General features: G+C 40.4%; 2 protein-coding genes across 3 annotated transcripts; both read left to right on the top strand.

The window, feature by feature from the left end:
* The first annotated feature begins 15 nt into the window (after nt 1–15).
* Nucleotides 16–5254, top strand: LOC125744787 (F-box only protein 44-like). Its single transcript, XM_049017002.1, has 8 exons — nt 16–182; nt 516–571; nt 1156–1191; nt 1293–1542; nt 2243–2354; nt 2550–2645; nt 2729–2864; nt 4321–5254. Exons 2-8 carry the CDS (start codon nt 551–553, stop codon nt 4480–4482), a joined length of 813 nt encoding a protein of 270 aa, XP_048872959.1. The 5' UTR covers nt 16–182; nt 516–550; the 3' UTR covers nt 4483–5254.
* A 1888-nt stretch (nt 5255–7142) lies between these two features.
* Nucleotides 7143–12474, top strand: LOC125744788 (F-box only protein 6-like). 2 transcript variants are annotated; one of them, XM_049017003.1, is made up of 7 exons: nt 7143–7563; nt 9037–9290; nt 9424–9538; nt 9701–9796; nt 9878–10013; nt 10870–10948; nt 11758–12474. In XM_049017003.1, the coding sequence occupies exons 2-7, from the start codon at nt 9038–9040 to the stop codon at nt 11865–11867; spliced, it is 789 nt and encodes a 262-aa protein (XP_048872960.1). In that variant the 5' UTR covers nt 7143–7563; nt 9037; the 3' UTR covers nt 11868–12474. The 2 variants fall into 2 exon arrangements, with proteins under 2 accessions (XP_048872960.1, XP_048872961.1); XM_049017004.1 differs by lacking the exon at nt 10870–10948 and having other exon boundaries at nt 7146–7563.
* The last annotated feature ends 6270 nt before the right edge of the window (nt 12475–18744 follow it).

The following is an 18744-nucleotide window of genomic DNA, read 5'->3' as shown; positions in this document are numbered from 1 at the left end:
TCATAAGGCGTCTACAACACAAGCGAAGAAGAACTGAACAGGAAGTAGTTTTAGTTTCGTTATTAAAAGTGTATGTTAACATAGCACATGATTAAATGCTTGTTTCCAGTAAGTAAGTAGGAAGAAAACTGTGAAAGCTTAATGTGAAGAAAGAAATGTGTTAAAGCGACGTCTCGGCCACGGTAAAAAAGGAATATCAGTTTGTAAGAGATATTGTGTTGGTATGACTTTTTACAATAGTCATTGTTTATTGCTTGAAATTACCACTTGTACTATGAAATTATTGTATTATTATTATACTATGTTTAGTCAATATAGGTACGGGCTTCTGAGTTGTGGAGTGCGGCACAGGATTCTAAAATCATGAAAAATGGCTTGTTTTCTTCTTGTTCATGATAACAACAAGAAGGGCAAATTCTGTGTGTTGTTGGCTTTTGCACTACTGGACTTGTCCCAGTTCGTTTTGCTTGGGACTATATATCTCACCCATATTGTATGTCTGTATTGTTCTCCAGATCCAGGGTTCAAGTGGAAAAAGACTCCTTGAGAAATGGGGCAACAGGCAAGTTTGGTGAGTAATATTCTTTTGATGATTAGGACTGTCACTATGGATTATATCAATAATCGAGTAATCTACTCATTAATCTGACCATTCAGTAATCATGAATATAATATAATATAATACAAAATACATTGCAATTGGCAGGAACCAATGACATATTGCAGGGTGCACACTCAGTCACACATACAGTCAGTTTCAGTACTCCATTTCATTTGAGTTACGTGTTTTGAACAGTGGAAGGAAAGATCCGCCGAAAAGTCACGCAAACACAGGGTGAACATGCAACCCAGTATGCCACCTTCAATATTAGGCTTGCACAATGTGTTCCTGAGTTTTCTGAGTTCCGAACACTAATAGGAAGTTTATTCCATAAATGATGAAAATTGTTACAAAATGTCCATAATTGCCTCTTTAGCTGACAAGGAGGCACTCATGAACGATCCACACTGCAGTTCACAGTGGCTTATGATTTTGTATCTGATGTGATCCCTCGGACCTCGGAAATGTGCAAATTATTATTTTACCCAGATTTTATTCTGCACTGCATTTTCTGTACCACACACCAGCTGTTTGCTCTGTCCCACCTGTGATAGGCTCCAGGCCCTCTGCAGTCCAGACCAACAGAAGTGGTTAGAAGATAAGACTTTCTGAATTTCATCTTTGCTACACAGAATAAAAAAATAATATTTCTCTGGAATAACTAACATTTCCTTTCTTGTATTATTTGCAGCTGCCTCCAATCCCTGATACAGTCCTAGAGGAAGTGTTTTTTTTAATCCCAGGCCAGGATGTAGTTTGTGTCTTCCGGCTTGTTTGCCAGCAGTGGAAGGAAATAGTTGACAGCATCTCCTACTGGAAAGAGAGGTGTCGGCGGGAAGGACTTAAACCATACAATGACAAAAAAACTGCTACAGGCTGGTGTCAATTTTACATCCTAAGTAAGAGGAGGCAGAACCTGATAAAGAACCCCAAGGCGGACGGTAAGGGGGGATAGAGAAGGAATGGAGACAGAGAATTGTCTGCGTTTAGGTACTTTCAGACTGATTTACTTAGTGCAGTTGAAAGTATTCGATGGACACCCATCCTTTTCAATATGGGAATTTCTACACATTTTTGCAATAGCAATTAATACTTAGTATCCTCTTTATAGACTAGGAAAGGCTCTTTTGGGCAGGCACAAGACGCCATGCATGTGGGTGGGAACATGCTTGCTGACTGCTCATGTTTTTCATGTGCGCAACTTTGTGGATGTACATGTGCAAATGTATAACCCCGCAGCCTGTACAGTGACTAAATAACTAGCAACAAATATGTCAGTGCATTACTATTGTTAATTTGGTGTTTTTATTTTAAAGTTGATTTTTCACAGTGCCAACATCCAAATATATTGTCTCCATATAACGAGGGGGTTTATATGTAAATATTATGCATCCATGTTATAATCCGTATACTTTTGGTGACCACTACATGGTCTAATTTTACCTTCCATTGCATAATATGTTACATTATAATATGTATTTTAATTAATTGTTATGAAAAACCCCTAAGTAAGAGAATAGCACAGAAGAAAAACACAGCTGGCATATGAAGGCAGTTTGCAGTTGATGGATGGAATGAAGAAATTAAGCAAAAAAAAAGTCCTGGCTTGGGTTAATATATTTGATTTCTTTTCTCATTAAGGGGGCTTCAATAATTGGCAAATAATCAGGAATGGAGGTGACAAGTGGCAAACCGGATCTATATCTTCATTCCCTGATGGACGGGTGCAAAAATACTTTGTAACCTCTTATCAGTCAGTATTCAACTTCTGCAATGCATCTGTTATCTAAAACTAATATGTGCATAATACTGTGATGTTTTAATACAAATGCCTGTGTGGAGCTCAGATGTTATTCCCATATTTTTGAAGAATGTCAATGTCATGTTATATTGCATGGGTTATTTGTAGGATAAACATTTTCACCTTTCTCTATTTCTTTGGTTTTAGCTCCTGCATAAAATCCCAGGTAATAGACCTGAGTAAAGAGGGGTATGGACCATATCTAATGGATCAGATTCAGCCTGATATAGTAATATCTGACTGGTGAGAGCACCTCGTATTCCTGTGTTTGTTGCTATGGTTTTTTCAGGGTACACTAATCTTCTGGTTTTGTATGTGCATGACAGGTATTGTCCCCGCGATGACTGTGGAAGTCAATATGAGATTTGTGTTGAGCTTCTTAATCACAAACGAAAAGTGATTAAGCAATTCCGTCCAAATCGTGTAGTATTCCCTCAGTGGAACGAGATGCAATGGCAGCAGGTGAGTGAGTCTGAATGTTCCCACTGAGCCTGCATGGAAGATTGGCGACTCACTTCCCCATAGTTTGTGATTGTGTGTGCAAGAAGTGTGTGCCCTGCAAGAGCCTAATGTAACAGGCAGGGCAGACCTAAGAAAAAGCCAGCTGACAGAGGTATCTTTACTGAACATGTGCAATCATAAAAATTCATTAACTACAAAAAAAAAAAAACGTACGTTTGTATGTTCAAATCTATGAAGATTAATTGATTTTTTTGCCCACAAATTTGGCTTTGACTTAAAAATAAGTATAGAATACAAGTTAAACATGAAAAAGCTAAATCTAACAGGTCTGTAACTATAGCCTCATGGGACATAAATGTTGGGGGAATAAAATCATTAAAAATGGCTCTTCCTGACACGATGAAGCTCGGATTTGGCCCTCCACAGGAAATCCACCCTGACCCAGGGTGTGTCCTGCCTCATGCACTTTGCTGGTTGGGTTAAGTGGTTAATGAAGATACCAATGATTAGCTAAGGCTTTTGTTTTAAACAAATCAAAGTTTATACTCAAAGTTTAAATCTGGAGAAGTACCCCCTTTGAGGCTATTGCAGACTTCCTTTCATGGGACAACAACCAGCAATTGTTACTGAAACACACATTTTATTAAAACTTTTCATTTCCAGATGGCATGGTGACTCATAGTGTAGGGTCGTTGCCTCACACCTTCAGGTTTGGAAGCTTAAATCTCGCCTCTGGTCTACATGTTTGGGCTTTGTGTGTTCTCATCGTGTCACTAGGGATTGTTCCGGGCGTTCTGATTTCCCCTGCACTGTCCACAGTTAGACTATTCGACAGCACCCTAGTGTGTGTGCTCTGAGTTTGACTGGCTGCCATCTAGGGTCTGCCTTGTACCGCTTCAGGACCCCATTGCTGCCCCGCCGAGGATAAGCAGGTGCAGAGGTGGACATTTCAGGTCCAGAAAATAAAAATCCAGACCAAGATTTTGTTTCAGCCAAAGTATAAAGCGTCACAGTCACAGAGTCCTCAACTGGTTGGTTGAAACAAAATCTTGGTCTGGACTTTCTGGACCTGAACTATCAACCTCAGAGCCATTGGAAGATCGATGGGTTAAATATGTCATTGAAATATTTTAAATTCATGTTCCTGTAGAATTTCTTTTGCCACCACAAATGCTGCACTTGCGGCAGTTTCGTTCAGTTTTTACTTTTGAATATTAGTTTTACGAAATCATAGCAAATTGCAAGTTAAAGTCAGATCTTATACATCAAGCTTTACTGAGAAAATCTGTTAGTGCAGCCGCAGAAGAACGATGCTGACTTTGATGGTAACATGGTCATTGGGGTCTGCAGCACCTGCAAACAAAATGAAGTGAGCTTCCAGTCTAATGTGATCTTGGTGTTTGTGTGACAGTATCAGGGAAAGCAGTCAGACCCGCTGTTGTGACCTGTGTTTCAGATGACTCATGTATTCCGAGATTACGGGCCAGGCGTCCGCTTCATCAGGTTCACTCATGGAGGACAGGACACCCAGTTCTGGGCGGGCTGGTATGGGATCCGGGTCACTAACAGCAGTGTGGAGATTGCCCCCCCTGGAGAAATGAAACCACCTGAACCATAATAATTATTATGATGTATTTAATAAATGTTATTGCCCTGTCCTCAAACCACCTTTTTGTTTTGTAAATTAAACTACTACCATAATTTAGTATTAATATTAAAGGAAAACATTTGTTTTTGTCTATATACAGTGGTACCTTGGTTTGCAATTCGTTCCAGAAACGTGCTTGTGGTTCGTTCCACAGCCCAAAAATATTCATATAAAAATTATTTATGCAAAATATAAAGTAAAAATACATAAAACAAATTAACCTGCACTTTAACTTTGAAAAGAATCATGGATGGTGGGAGGGAGACGCGATAGGAGAAGAGGAATGTTATTTTGTAGGATGACTTTCACTCCTTTTGTCTCCTTTTTGATTTTGTGGAAATGTGACATTGTATTGTCGGTAAACACTGCACTGCTACACCCTTATTCGGGTGGTGTTTTTCTACTAAATTTTGACGAGCGAGAGAGACCATCAGCTCAGTTGTGACCACGTGACGCTTGGCAGACAAAGCGTATATGTAATACTTGTATTGCAAGACCTGGCTCGTTTATGAAGTTAAATTTTATTCGAAATTTTTGCTCGTCTTGCAAAACACTTGCAGACCGCTTTACTCGAAATCCAAGGTCTTACTGTATGATATATGGAAGTGTTTCAGAAATCATAAATGTAATTTTATTTTTAAATAATACATAGTCCATTGAATGCTGTGTGTGCACTTTCTGTACATTACCTGTCTGTATGAAAATCACATAGCTTTTAATAAAAAGTTTTTGGCTTAAGAGACATTTTATTGTTTTATGCATATTCTTCGGTTCCAGTACGAAATATAAATGTGTTCAGCAGGATATGATCATGATACAATGCAATTAATAATTACTACAGGATACAGTGGATGTGTGTTTTGGTTGCATTGGCTTACTGACTGACTGCATTGTGCCAGCTGTACAGTGTGATGGAGGAGGGTTAATGGTATGGGGTTGTTTTTCAGGGGTTCCAGTGAAGGGAACTCTTAATGCTTCAGCATACCAAGACATTCTGGGCAATTCTATACTTCCAGCTTTGTGGGAACAGTTTGGGGAAGGTCCTTTTCTGTCCCAGTATGACTGTGCCCCACTGCACAAAGCAAGGTCCATAAAGACATGGTTGGGTGAGTTTGGTTTGGAAAAACTTGACTGGTCTGGAGAGCCCTGACCTCAATCCTATGGATCACCTTTGAGATGAACTAGAATGGAGAGTGAGAGCCAGGTCTTCAATATTGCCTGACCTCACAAATGCTCTTCTGGATGAATGGGCAAATATTCCCACAGACACACTCCAAAGTCTCCCCAGAAGAGTGGCAGCTGTTACAGCTACAAAGGGGGACCGACTCCATATCGATGCCTATGGATTTATAATGGGATGTCAGTGTTACTGCGAGTGTAATGGCCAGGTGTCCCAATACTTTTGTCCATATACTGTGCATAACATGTTATTTTGCAATACTTATAAGAAACTCTATGGTGGGCAGATGTCCAATTTTAGGTTGAACAGTCAAGTTTCTCAGCTCAACAGCCTCCGTCTGGCGTATATTCTGGGTGGACTTATTGGATTATTAGAGGATCTGAGAGAGCGAGAGGGTGAGTAGGGAGTCGAGGGAGTTCACTGAGGTAGCAAGGAGTGAGGTTATGCAGAGCTTTATAAGTGAGAAGCAATATTTTGAGTTTGATACAAGAGTGAAACCAGTGTAGCTAAGACAGGATGGGTGTGAGCGGATCGTTTCGTGTGAGTGAGAACTCTAGCAGCAGATGTTACGATCCCCTAGCCTAGGGGTTTGGGGAGTAACAGAATAGGTGTGTGTGTGTGCGCAGAACAGGACACAGGAGTCAGAGTAGCATAGTAAACCTGGAAGTGTATTTACAGAAATTGCTGGCACCGTAGTGTATTTACAGTACTCAGGAGTGATACGCCAAAACAACAAATAGAGTAAGTGAACACCATGAACTCAATCTACCTTTCCTGGGCGAAGCGGCAGTCACTCCCTACATGGCCTCTATCACAATCGCTCTCTTAAGTGTCAAAATCGAGGGCTGGGCTTAATCTAAGTTGAAACAGAAAATAAAGTTACAACAATTGTGGGTGTACTTGCTGCAGGAGAGGATACAATAGCCCCTTTCTGCACCGTACCACTGCATGTATCCAGGTCTGGGGGGGGGGGGGGGGGGGGGGGTGCCACACCCTACTGACATGGGACCAGCAGTGTGCCCATACTGCAATCGCTATTGTGCATTTGATCTGATATTATAATCATTGTGATACAGTCATATGACCTTTCACCTCGTGCAGATTCATTTCAGTTCCACCACTCCGTCTGCGTGACTAACTTTTTTGTCACTGAGTATATACACACACACACACACTATTGGGATGGACGGAAGACAGGGACAGGAGATCAAAACTAGTATGAAGTGTAATTTTTATTTCTTTACTTCCCTTAGAGAGTAAATCTAAATTAACTGTACAAAGTCAATCAAAACGAAAATTCTGTCAAATGTAACTGTAGTAAATACACATCTTTTTTTTGTTTTAAAAAAATGGGGGTTGTGGGCTACAGTACTTATCCTGCGTTCGATTACTACTCTCCGAGTCAGAACTCAATAAAGAACGTCACTTCCCATCGGAAACACGCCTCTTTTATGACGTTGATGTGGTTTGACCGGTTCGTGTTTCTTGTTTGTCTCTCGGAAATAATAATCTTACTCCAAAACTGCTAAAATATAACGCGACAACACACAGCAGAGTATTCATAGAGGCAGCCATGTTTGTTCCGAGCTGTGGTAGCTCGAACGGAGATTGTCGGACGTGATGTCACTGAACTCGGAATTTCCGAGTTCCGAGAGATAATCGAACGAACCAAAATAATCGAACGCAGGAGAAGTGCTCGACGGTTCGAATAACATGCTCTTAGTGCGATGTCTTTTAACATCGGTTTGGATTAAATAACAGTCTACAGTAATAACTGGACGGAAACTCCAACGACAAATAGCCAGCTTTGACAAGAGCGAAGGTCGGCATAAAGAACAGACAGAAGGAAATCTATGGAAGTGGTAGATCAGGTAACAGAAACATCATATAAAACAGGGCTTCAACCTTTCTTAAACCAAGAGCCTCCAAATGAAAATAAACCCGAGCTTGCAACCATTAAATATTTTCACTTCCGACCTGGAGAAGGGGGTCCCCCCTTGCGTAAACCATTTGATTATACTCCAGTAATGATCTACAGACCTCTGATATAAGGTGTTCGAGACTCGTTTATTGGCAAGTAATGTTAGTAATGCTAACAGAATTCCTTCCGAGAACAATAATACTTTCGGTTTAGTGTTTCGGATATGTTGGCTAAGTTTTAATATTACTGTACTTAGTCGCTTCAGTCACTCATGTGAGTGGACTTAGTGCTACTTTGCATCCGAGTTTCACGCCGCTTGACCAGCTGGTGACCTGTATCAAAACATTCCTCAGTTTTCACATAAGCTACCTTATTCTCTTATGAGACACACTGACACAGGTGAGGGCAAGGCTTGGGGTCCATCTGGTACAGTTTTGGGGTTGAAGTTCTTGCTGAAGAGATCTTATTATATCTTATTATAACTCTGTCAGTTTCAGGATTTGAACTAGAGACTTTCGAATAATTTGTAGAGCCACACACAGCCCATAATTATAGCTAAAGTGGTACTGGACCTCATGACTTACCAAGACCTTTGTACATCATTACACCTATGGGTGGTGAAAGTAGGTCATATATGGAATAATCTATTGGAATTTCCCCCCCACCCCACCTCTGGAGGTCCTGAGTGGCCCTTTGCGATTACACAAAATTTACCAATACTCTGTATTTACCGCGGAATTTAGGTGAACTCAAAAAAAGTTACAGGACATAAGAAAGCACTCTGGATGTAGAAAAAGCACCATATTTCAAACAGAAAATAAAAAATTCAGAACTCTGGAATTTCATAAAAAATAATAATGCAAATGCCATTTGTTGAATTAAAATGGAATGACTTGTATGCTACTTAGAGGTTTAGATAATTGGAAGTAAAGCATTCATTTGTATTTTTTAATCTATCAAATTAAATCTCATGATTGCTGAAGGGGACTAATGATTGGTCAAATTAATTTACCTGAACGCTATTTTTAATAAAACTATTGTTTCTTGTTTATAACTAAGTTTCATGCTTTGTTACTGTAGTTCAAGAATGAGTTTTAACAGCACTGTTTTAGAAGACATTAAATATCTAGTTAAATTTAAGTCAAACTTTTTTTTTCTCATGTTCCATGTAAGTGTCCTAGGCTGAGAATATTTTGAAGGTATAGAATTACAGTGTGTAACTCGCAGTGGGACAGAAATACTGTCAGTCAAACAGGCAATGTTTTGGCCTTAAATATTCCTGTAAGATAAGTGTTACAGATTCCTCTCAATATTAACACAAACCAGATGGTAGACTGTAAACCTATTTTTAAATAGTTCTTAAAATAACCAAAATAAATGTTCCATACTTTTTCTGAGGAGCAACTTCTCACATTTTTTTCAGGATGCTGCCTTCGCTCCCTACTGCAGTGCTAGAGGAAGTGTTTTTTAACATCTCCGCACATGAAGTGGTCTGCATCTGCCGACTTGTTTGTCATCAGTGGAAAGAAATAGTCGACAGCACCTCCTACTGGAGAGAGAGGTGTCGGCGGGAAGGGCTTAAGCTGCGCGATCGGAACAAATGTCCTGAAGACTGGAGCCAGTTTTACATCTTAAGTAAGAATAGAAAAAATCTACTGAAGAACCCCAGGGCTGATGGTAAGAAATGGATGGAGATGGGGATGGATTATCAGCGCGACAAAAGGTTGGAGGGGAGACGAATTAAAGCATAAACAAATAACATTGCCTGCTCCTTGTTAAACAGATTTTTGTTTCTCTTCCAATCATTAAGAAATGTTCACAGGATGGAGAATCATGTTAAACGGAGGTGATGGGTGGAAAATTGAAGATGTAGCTTTAAATTTTCCAGATGAAGGAGTTAAGAAGTATTTTGTTACTTCTTTTGGGTGAGTATTGAACTGAATCTCTTAAGTAAACATGTTATGGGATGTATGTGTGCATCTGTCTTCAGGTATTTCTGAAGATTTATACAGATTTCAGTTTCCCATTATATTTCATGGTTCACATGGGTCGTTTAAACATTTTCACCTTGTCCTGTTGGATTTTAGGTCTTGCAAGAAATCCCAACTAATAGACGTGGTTAGCGAGGGGTATGGACCACATCTAATGGATGAGATTCAGCCTGATATCGTAATATCTGACTGGTGAGAGCACCTCGTGTTTCTGTGACTGTTGCCATGTTTCTCAGAGAACTTTAATCTTCTGCTTTGGTATGTGTAAGACAGGTTTTCTCCCCGCTGGGACTGTGGATGTGTCTATGAGATTTGTGTTGAGCTGCTCGACCAAGAACAGCGAGTGATTGAGACGTTCTGTCCAGATCCAGTATCTTTCCCTCAGTGGAATGAGATGCAGTGGCAGAGGGTAAGTGGCAATGCCTTACACAACTAAAATCCAGGTAAACACTGTTTGAATTGTGGTTGCTACTGGGGTTAGTTTATGTGGATTAAGTTTAGCTGATTCTCTGAAGCCAAGTGCCGTTTTTATCTTTGCTACCTGCAGTGCTGCGTGTTTAAAGCACCGCTGACAAATTTCTTTTGATACATGCAATTATTTTGTTTTCAGTTCACTTGTGCTACTAGATTCATGCACTTATTTAAATATTTTTACCACAGAAAAGTTTTATCTAAATATTACCTTATTGGATTAAATATAAGACAACCCCTCACTTTTTGCCAGCTATTTTTAGAAAAAAAAGTTTTTTGGAATACCAAATCTGCCGTGACCCTCGCGCTTTCAGACTCTCATGCAAAAAAGTCTTACGGCAAATCTATATTTCAGGAAGTCAAAATACTCATTACATAATATCGTATTTGGAGCCATCTGTTCCAAATCTGTTCCTGTTTTTTGTCTAGACCCTGAATACAAGACGACACCACTTTTTCAGATGTATTTTGAGGGAAAAAAAACGTATATTTGGGTCAACACGATGGGTTATAAAAACCATAGTAGCAAGGCAGTAAAGTCTTTCACGCCTCAGAACTTCCTCCAGAGTACAGCACAAAAACAATGAATTTGGCAGTAACCAGCTCGTGGGTGTCTTAAAATCTTAAGCTACGACTTAATCATCTTGAGAGGACTTCTCCTGGGGAGCGTCCCAGCATGCCGAGCGAGTCACCACCACCCAATTCCCAGAATTCCTCTAATTTCTCACTCTTACTAAACACAGTCTGAGCAGAATCCCGTCTCCCTCTCTTTTTGGTGTTGATTGGTTTGTCAGAGTCTCCCTGGGGCCACTCAGCCAGCGCTTTTCCACTGTCGTACAGGAATAAGGCAGTACCCGAGAGACACTAATTACGGTGCGGTTCCAGCTCGCTTTCGTTTTCCACTCCAAACAGGTCGGTGCGGTAAAGCATTGATGGGTTTGGTGAGCAACAGTGACTAAAAACAGTAGCGATGCTTATTTACTGTTCCTGCGGCGCAGATCATGATTTGCTGTGTTCTAATTACCACTAGCGCATCTGTGAGAATCATCGTGTTATGTTAGCATGAAACTTTAGCGGAATTAGCATTAGCTTTTGTAAATGTGCATTAGAAATCCATTCCATTTAGCTGTTCTGTAGTAATTTTTTAAGTAGGAGGTTGGAAAGTTGTAAGTTCTAAGTTATCAGGAATGCATCAATATATTTCAATGTGCGAGCGATACTTCTAATAATGAATTATGTATAGAATTCATAGGTACAGTTCCGCTTTTGGCTCTGCTAGCCAGCATGACCATGCAAACCTGGGTATGGGTCGGGCCCGGCCTCCATAACAACCTTGGCTGCAGCCCTTGTGGGGACCCAAGAGATCCCTGTGCAAGCTTTGCCCTGCCTTTCTTCAGCCAACAGTCCTGCTGAGAAAACCAGTATAGATGAGCATAGCTGGTTACCAGCATGACCAGCATAATGCATGCTGGGTGTAATCTGGTAATATACTGTTGTAGAACACAATATAAATAACTATTGTATGTATAATATACAATTGAAAATACCGAGTGAGTGCTGTCACTATGTTCAGTGTTAACGCCGCTAGCTGTGAACATGCCTGACCTGGTGGGAAGGGGAGGTGGTGTAGGAGCAATAGACATTGTACGGTGTTGGACCTGCCGTTGTGACCTGTCTTTCAGATGACCCATATATTCCGAGATTACGGGCCAGGCGTCCGCTTCATCAGGTTCACTCACGGTGGACAGGACACCCAGTTCTGGGCGGGCTGGTATGGGATCCGGGTCACTAATAGCAGCGTGGAGATCTCCCCAGCCATGCTTTCAGAGTGACACTTTCATCAAGACCAAGCTTTGAATGTTGGTTTTTGCAGCATGCGACTGTTTGCAGGTATCGAGGTCCATAACTGTCTGTGACCTTCGTCTTGTCTTGCCCTGTTTGAGAGAATCTCTGTTGTAGTTCAGTGTTCGTTTTCTGTTTCCGAATGTCTGTGATGTGAAGTCAAAGGGGAGGGAAAATGGTAATGGTGCCCCATCACGGTTGTATTTTGGGATGGGAGAGTTACGTTATTGGTGAGTTAGGCAACTCGAGGAATGGCAGAATGAATGTCGATATAATCAAAGGGTAAATCATAAGTCAAAGGGTAAATATATAAATCACTAGTTTTACCATGACAAAAGTAAATTATTAAAATAAATGTTGTACTCTAGGTCTGCATTCAAAGGTCTGTTTTTTTTATTGTCATAACACTGACATGTTAATGAGCTTTTTAAGACACAATGGCTACATTTATATTATGTAACCAGTGCAATATACCACTAACGGAACTAAACACATTTGCAACTTGTCAGATGACAGAAATAGCTTTCTATTTCACAATAAATGACAGTAACATGATAGTTACGTATTCTTGTTATTCTAAAACTCTCATGCTTTCATATATATTTACTCTGTTCAAGACATTACTGTGCTGTGTGTTTTCTGTTTAATTTGAAACTGCTCTTGAATAGAACTGTTTTAACATTGATGTCAACCATTGATGCACTCATCATGTTGGTCACAAGAGGTCAGCAATGTAGCATTAATGCAACTTTATGCTGTACCCAACGTACTTGGCGTTTAACCAAAACTCATTCCACATGAAGCCATTCATGCTACTGGATGTGCTGCTGAAATCCAGGCTGAAGTGCTTTGCTGAATGGTACAACAGCAAGTTCTCCACTTGGTACTTCCGGTTACAAGTGCACTTCTTCCTCCACTGCCCCGTCAGTGCCTTCATCAAGAATGACGATGATAATGATGCTTGCGGAAAATGGACAGTTTTTTTTTTTTTTTTTAAAAGAACTGATTTCTACTTATATTCAAATATATTATGAAATATAATTATCAGACTATAAGCGTAAACGTTGGACATAACAAACGTATTTAATCATTTTTACATTGATGGATGCACCGGATGAACACCCACCCTTGAATTTACAAACATTTTCTGTCAGTGCATTTAATTGAGAATCATGCGAACACTCTGGATATGTGGGCCTATACTGTGACTTGACCATGCATAGATCCAGGAACATCCAGGGCTTTGGTGTCCTGCTTATCTTCAGCTCCTGTTCGATGGTCCATACAGAGACTCCTTTAGGCTAGCAGCAACATATCTGACTAACTGCACTGGAAAACTAATAATGGAGGCCCTCATTAGCTGAATTAGATTAGTTTGCTCAGGATTGCAGAAAATGCAGAGGCTTATAGGTCTCCAGAACTAGTATGTAAAAAGCCTTAAAATCAGCTAACTGAATGTCATGTGACATAGGTAAATATTTGTATTATTGTGTTGAATTCCATGGGACTCGTAGAGGTATTTACAAATTATCACACAAAATTGCTGTCCTCTAACATTCTGTTGTGTACATCGATTTTAAGAAAATGCTGGTCTGTTCCATGCATTTCCTCCTTTCTTGTTAAGCAAGCATCAGTCTTTTAGTCTAAAATGATACCCACGGAGTGGAGAGTTCCCAGAAGATAATCATAGTCTGAATATGTTTTGTTTTGAATGGAATAGGACTCTGTGACCAGTGTCTCTGCACTGGTTTTGTGTGTGGAGGTTGCCTGTTCACATGGGTTTTCCTCAAGGTACTCCAGTATGCACCCCCAACCCCCGGGCTACAAAAAACAATCATTGTTTCTGCTGTAAGGAGATAAGCTAATCACCAAGAGAAAGGAGGTAAGGAACATGCACTGATTATAGTGTAATGCCACACCCACCACATGACAAGCCACCTCAGGGATGAGAACTTGAGTGCAGCCCTGTGGTGGGTGACACCTCAGCACCACACCAGTCCAAATGGATGGGAGTGAGTCCCCCCCCCCCCCCCCCGGTGGCTGGAGTGCCAATCCTTTCACCAACCCCCTCCCCAACTATTCCCTGTACGTTGGAGGACCTTCTTATAGGGCTGGATAATTAACATCATACATAGGAAAGTGATCACAGGTTAAGGGCCCAACAGAGCAGAATCACTCTGGGTATTCATGGGATCTGAACCAGCAACCTTTCCGATTATTGACATAGATCCCTAGCCCCAGGGCCACCACTCCATCCCAAGAGGTATCTTTAAAATCGTGGTTGTAATAAAAAAAAAAAAACGTGTAGAAATCTCTAAAGTGACGAAGAGGCAAAGGAACAAAGATCCACTGTCGCTGTCATATATTTAGCTGGCTAATGATCATTACACGGCTAATGAGCATTACACGGTATTTTGACGGACCGTGGCACACGAAATAGTGAAGTATGATGCAGCAATGTTAGCGCTGCTTGGTGGTGATGTCATTTTACACAATGCGTTAACAATGAGGTGTTCCTAATGAACTGGTGCATCATACAGTGAGCAGGTATAAATGGTAAGTCGCGTTGAATTCTCATAAGCAACATCTAATGTGCTTTAGCTGTACCTAGCGATGGTTTCGGTGGACCTTGCTTTGTGAGTTTTACGTACTAACTTATTTAAGTATTGGTGAAAGTATAAGTAATAGGAAATATAGGGGCAGTAAATGTAAGGAAATAAGTGTGATTAACATACAATCTAACTTGAACATGATGTATTAGAGTCGTAAAGTGACTGGAAAATGATTAACAGCTGTCTGTTATGCTCAGAAATAAATTGCCAGATAATGGCTCAGAAATGGCCTCTGGGAGCAGGTTTCATGGTCACTGCTGTGCCTGAATGTGAAAAAGCTGCCTTCTGTGTTATAGCCGTCTCAAACATTCCAGCCTACAGCCATCATGATCGGCTCGACTTTCATGCTGAATCATTGCGTCTCTTATGTTGTGTGTATTATCTCATCCTGTTTTAACTGCTGCTGCAACACTGATATTAACCTTCATGGGATTATGCTGCTCTAGGGCCGGCCTGCTCTATAGGCAACATAGGCGATGACTTATGGAGCCATTTGATTATTATTATTATTATTAATAATAATAATGTTCCAGCGCCAGGGAGCTGGGACCCACAGAAGTAGCACAGCCAGACTTGAACCGGCAACCTTCTGATCACGGCACAGACGCTTACCCTAAAACAGAATGTGTGAAAACAATTATTAGAAATATCTCTGGTTGCATTCCATAGCATTACAGTTATTTAACATTTCACTGGTTTTCTTATGAAGCAGTTTGCTGATTATCAGCCATATACCAGATGCTGAGATGTTTTTAATATAGCAGAATCAGCCCTTGGCCACCAGAACACCCAGGGCCTCAATGTGCTTCTCTTTAAAAGAAGAACTACATGGAAGAAGAAGTTTTTATTAGTTATGCTTGAGTCTTATCATTTGTGTTGTAAAATAGTGAAATAAATGCACCTATTTGTAAATATATGAAGATGAAATCTGGAAAACAAATATCGAGGTATATACACCTTCTGCGTAGCGATGACTGAGTGCATCCAGTGTAACGGCGATTTATACCATAGCACACAACTGCTCTGCTCTTCTTATTATGTAGTGTTATTTTAGTTTGTACCCCTCTGGGTTTCTGCTTGGTGCCAGAACCCTAATATTTCGTTAAGAAAACGTTAACATTGAACTTTTCAGACCAAAAATATCTCGGCACTTCTGAAGGCCAAAACAAGCACAGCACCATGGCTGCGTTCTCCACCTGTGCTGTGGCTGCCTCGCGTTCCAAACGGCCGAGGTGAGGGAAGGCCGTGTGAGTGCGTTCATGATCCTACGAAGAAACGCTCGGCTTATACGTGATGATGAAGTCAGTTCAAGGCCCACTTGTCAATGCACTTTACATGGAACTAAAAGTTCCATTAGATATCATGACCAGGGCCAAGCATGTAATGTACATTAGAGATGGGACTAAATTACATTACATTAGATGAAAGTAGGGTAGGGTAGGGTAGGGTAGATAAACTTACAGCAGCAGTTAAAACAGGATGGGATAATACACACAACATGAGAACCAAATATCAGCCAAAGTGTAAGGCTTGGATTGTACTGTACGAAGTGAAGAATATGTCAGAATTTGTAAACAACAGACCGTGAGCTTAGGTGGTTCAGTGGCGAGGTGAGTCACATACCAAAAACAATAGTGGCAACAACCACAACAGCAGCGATAACAGTAATAACAGTAATGGTAGCGGTAGTCGTAATAATAATAACAAGTATCATAATAATGATGACAATGTACCCCTGCAAAACGGCTCCAGAGCAGGACAGGCATGATTAACACTGAAATCTATGGGATATTTCACTCCATCTCAAGGTTGCAAAGCAGAATTCACAGATTTCTATGAATATAAGACAAGAAGTTTTAACAAATTAGGAAGCGACTCTCCTAACATCATTACCTGCTTAGCACACATTTTCATATATATGTGTTTCTGGTGTGCAAATCACTGTCCATGGATTCGTCCAGTATGACCTAAAAATGTGGCTAAACAAACACAGAAGGAATCAATCTTTAGCCCTTATTTCCTCATCTTTACCTCCCCTTAATTTCCAGTGCATGATATGCTTGCCTGAACGTGGCTAGCTCTCATGGCCGCTGTCGTGTGTTCAGACTGGTGAACAGTCGCCCTTTCAGGTGAGGACGACAGGCTTCCAGTGTGAGCACAAGCTCTGGCCAATCCCAGGGTTCGGCCTCTTAACCGGGAGCTGCCTGTCATTATTTGTGCTTGTGTTGGCAGCATTTACATTCTTTATATGGCCACAAAGCACAGTATTTAAAATATTTATGTTTGGGCACCAGTTACGATTAGATGTATATGATCATTTACAACATTGTTTGAGCCAAATTACTTTCAGGAAAAATAATGAAAGGGAAAAATATTAAGAAGTAAATAACCTCTTTTATTTTATTTATGAAATCCATTTCCTGTGTGGAGTGTGGGGCACGCCAGTTTTTAAGTTAATCTGTTTTCAATTTATAAATAATTCCTTACATTTTCTTACAAAATTACATGAATGGATTTTTGTGAGAAACAGAAACATGTTTAAAAACCAGGAATGTAGATTTATTTCTGTGTAGCGATGCAGAAAAGACTGAGACCCGACAAGACAGATCAAATCTAAAAATACACTTATGAAACATATATTTCAGTAAGAAATGAAAACACATGTGCTGTTTGCTCCTCTCAATACAAATAATACCGGCACACCTTTTTGACATTCCTTTCATCCAGTAGCTTGATGACAAAATATTTGTACACAAACCATCACCACCCCCATCTCTACTCAGGTTACAATCTTTAAAAAGCCTCCATTCTCTTCTCCTGCTCAAATAAACAAACAAGGAGAAGGTAGGGCCTGTAATTCATTAAACCACAATTCCTTTACGCCTTAGATTTGGAGGGAAACAAAGACCAAGGGCCTGTATCACAAAGTGAGGTTTGCTGGTTGGTCAGATAACCTGTCATATTTAAGGCACTCCAATTGAAATTGACTTTATCTTTGTTCGCGTATATTCAGCCCAGACTAACTTAAATCTAACAAGTTGTCTAGCTAGCACAAAAATCCAACTTTATGATACACATGAGAACATTTTCAAGCAATTCAAAAAAATCATGAAAAATCCCGCTACAAGTCTACCTCGACGACGTGTGAGGTCACACGTTTCAAATCGTCTTACTTGTGATGCTGTTTTTTTTTTTTTTTTTTTTTTTACTGGACATTCAGTCCTATACAGCTGCCATGCCATGTGCTGTACAAGCACAAAACTGAAGTCAAAGTGCTTCCCATTGCGGTCTGCAATCCGGCCAAGTTTTCTAAAGTCCAGGTGGTTGGTGTAGAAGTTATGGTAATTTTTAATAGTGGCAGACTTTGGCGGTCTTTATGACTGCAAAGGTTTATCCAGTTGTGCTATGTGCAAGTCCTGAACTTGACCAGTTGCCAATGTAGCAATGAAGGTTAACGCTGCAGACCAGGAAGCTGAACTGTACCCCGAGGGACAGCTCTTACGGCATTGGCTGGATCCCAGCCAATAGAGAGCTGCTGTGCCATAGCCCATGCTGGAGATGAGCTGGGTACAGACCATGAGCTGTAACTGAGGGACGCTTTACTGCTGCAGTATTTTTTCAGTAATTTCCTGGTTAGCTTTTATGTATTAAATGTCAAGTGATCTCTCTTTATATAAAGCAAAAATCCAAGTTTTGAATAAAATAAGCAGGTTCTGGTGAGTAAATCTGTTTTACTTTAATTTTCCAGTGACTGTTTTTCCATTTTAGCCTATCAACCCTGCTAGGGCACCATATACATGTTCTGTTCAAGGCCCTTGGTGCTTAGATACTTTTTGAAAGTGTTTTTTTTTTGTTTTTAATGACAAAGAAAGTACAGCAGAATGGCAGAGCAGCAAGACAGCGCAAACTTCAATATGAATTTTCAAAAATCAGTTTGGAGCAACCAAGCGAATAGCTGGAGTGGGTTTTCGGCAGAGGAAGGTACTTCACCTGGAATGTTCTTGAAAAAAAATGTCCAGCTGTATAAACGCACTGCATAGATTTGTGACTGACCTGGGACACAGGTGTTAACCACGCTAATGACTGACACCAGTATGATTAGCGAGCATCTGTACAACCCATTAATGTGTTTATTTATAGCGTTGTTTACATGAAACCGGACAGAATGGACTTGTGGTACTAAGCATTAGTTTAATGCACTGAGATCCGACACGT

The sequence above is a fragment of the Brienomyrus brachyistius genome, chromosome 6 (genome assembly GCF_023856365.1).
Source record: "Brienomyrus brachyistius isolate T26 chromosome 6, BBRACH_0.4, whole genome shotgun sequence".
Classification (NCBI taxonomy): domain Eukaryota; kingdom Metazoa; phylum Chordata; class Actinopteri; order Osteoglossiformes; family Mormyridae; genus Brienomyrus; species Brienomyrus brachyistius.
The sequence above is the reverse complement of the archived record's forward strand: the minus strand, read 5'-3'. Positions and strand labels throughout refer to the sequence as shown.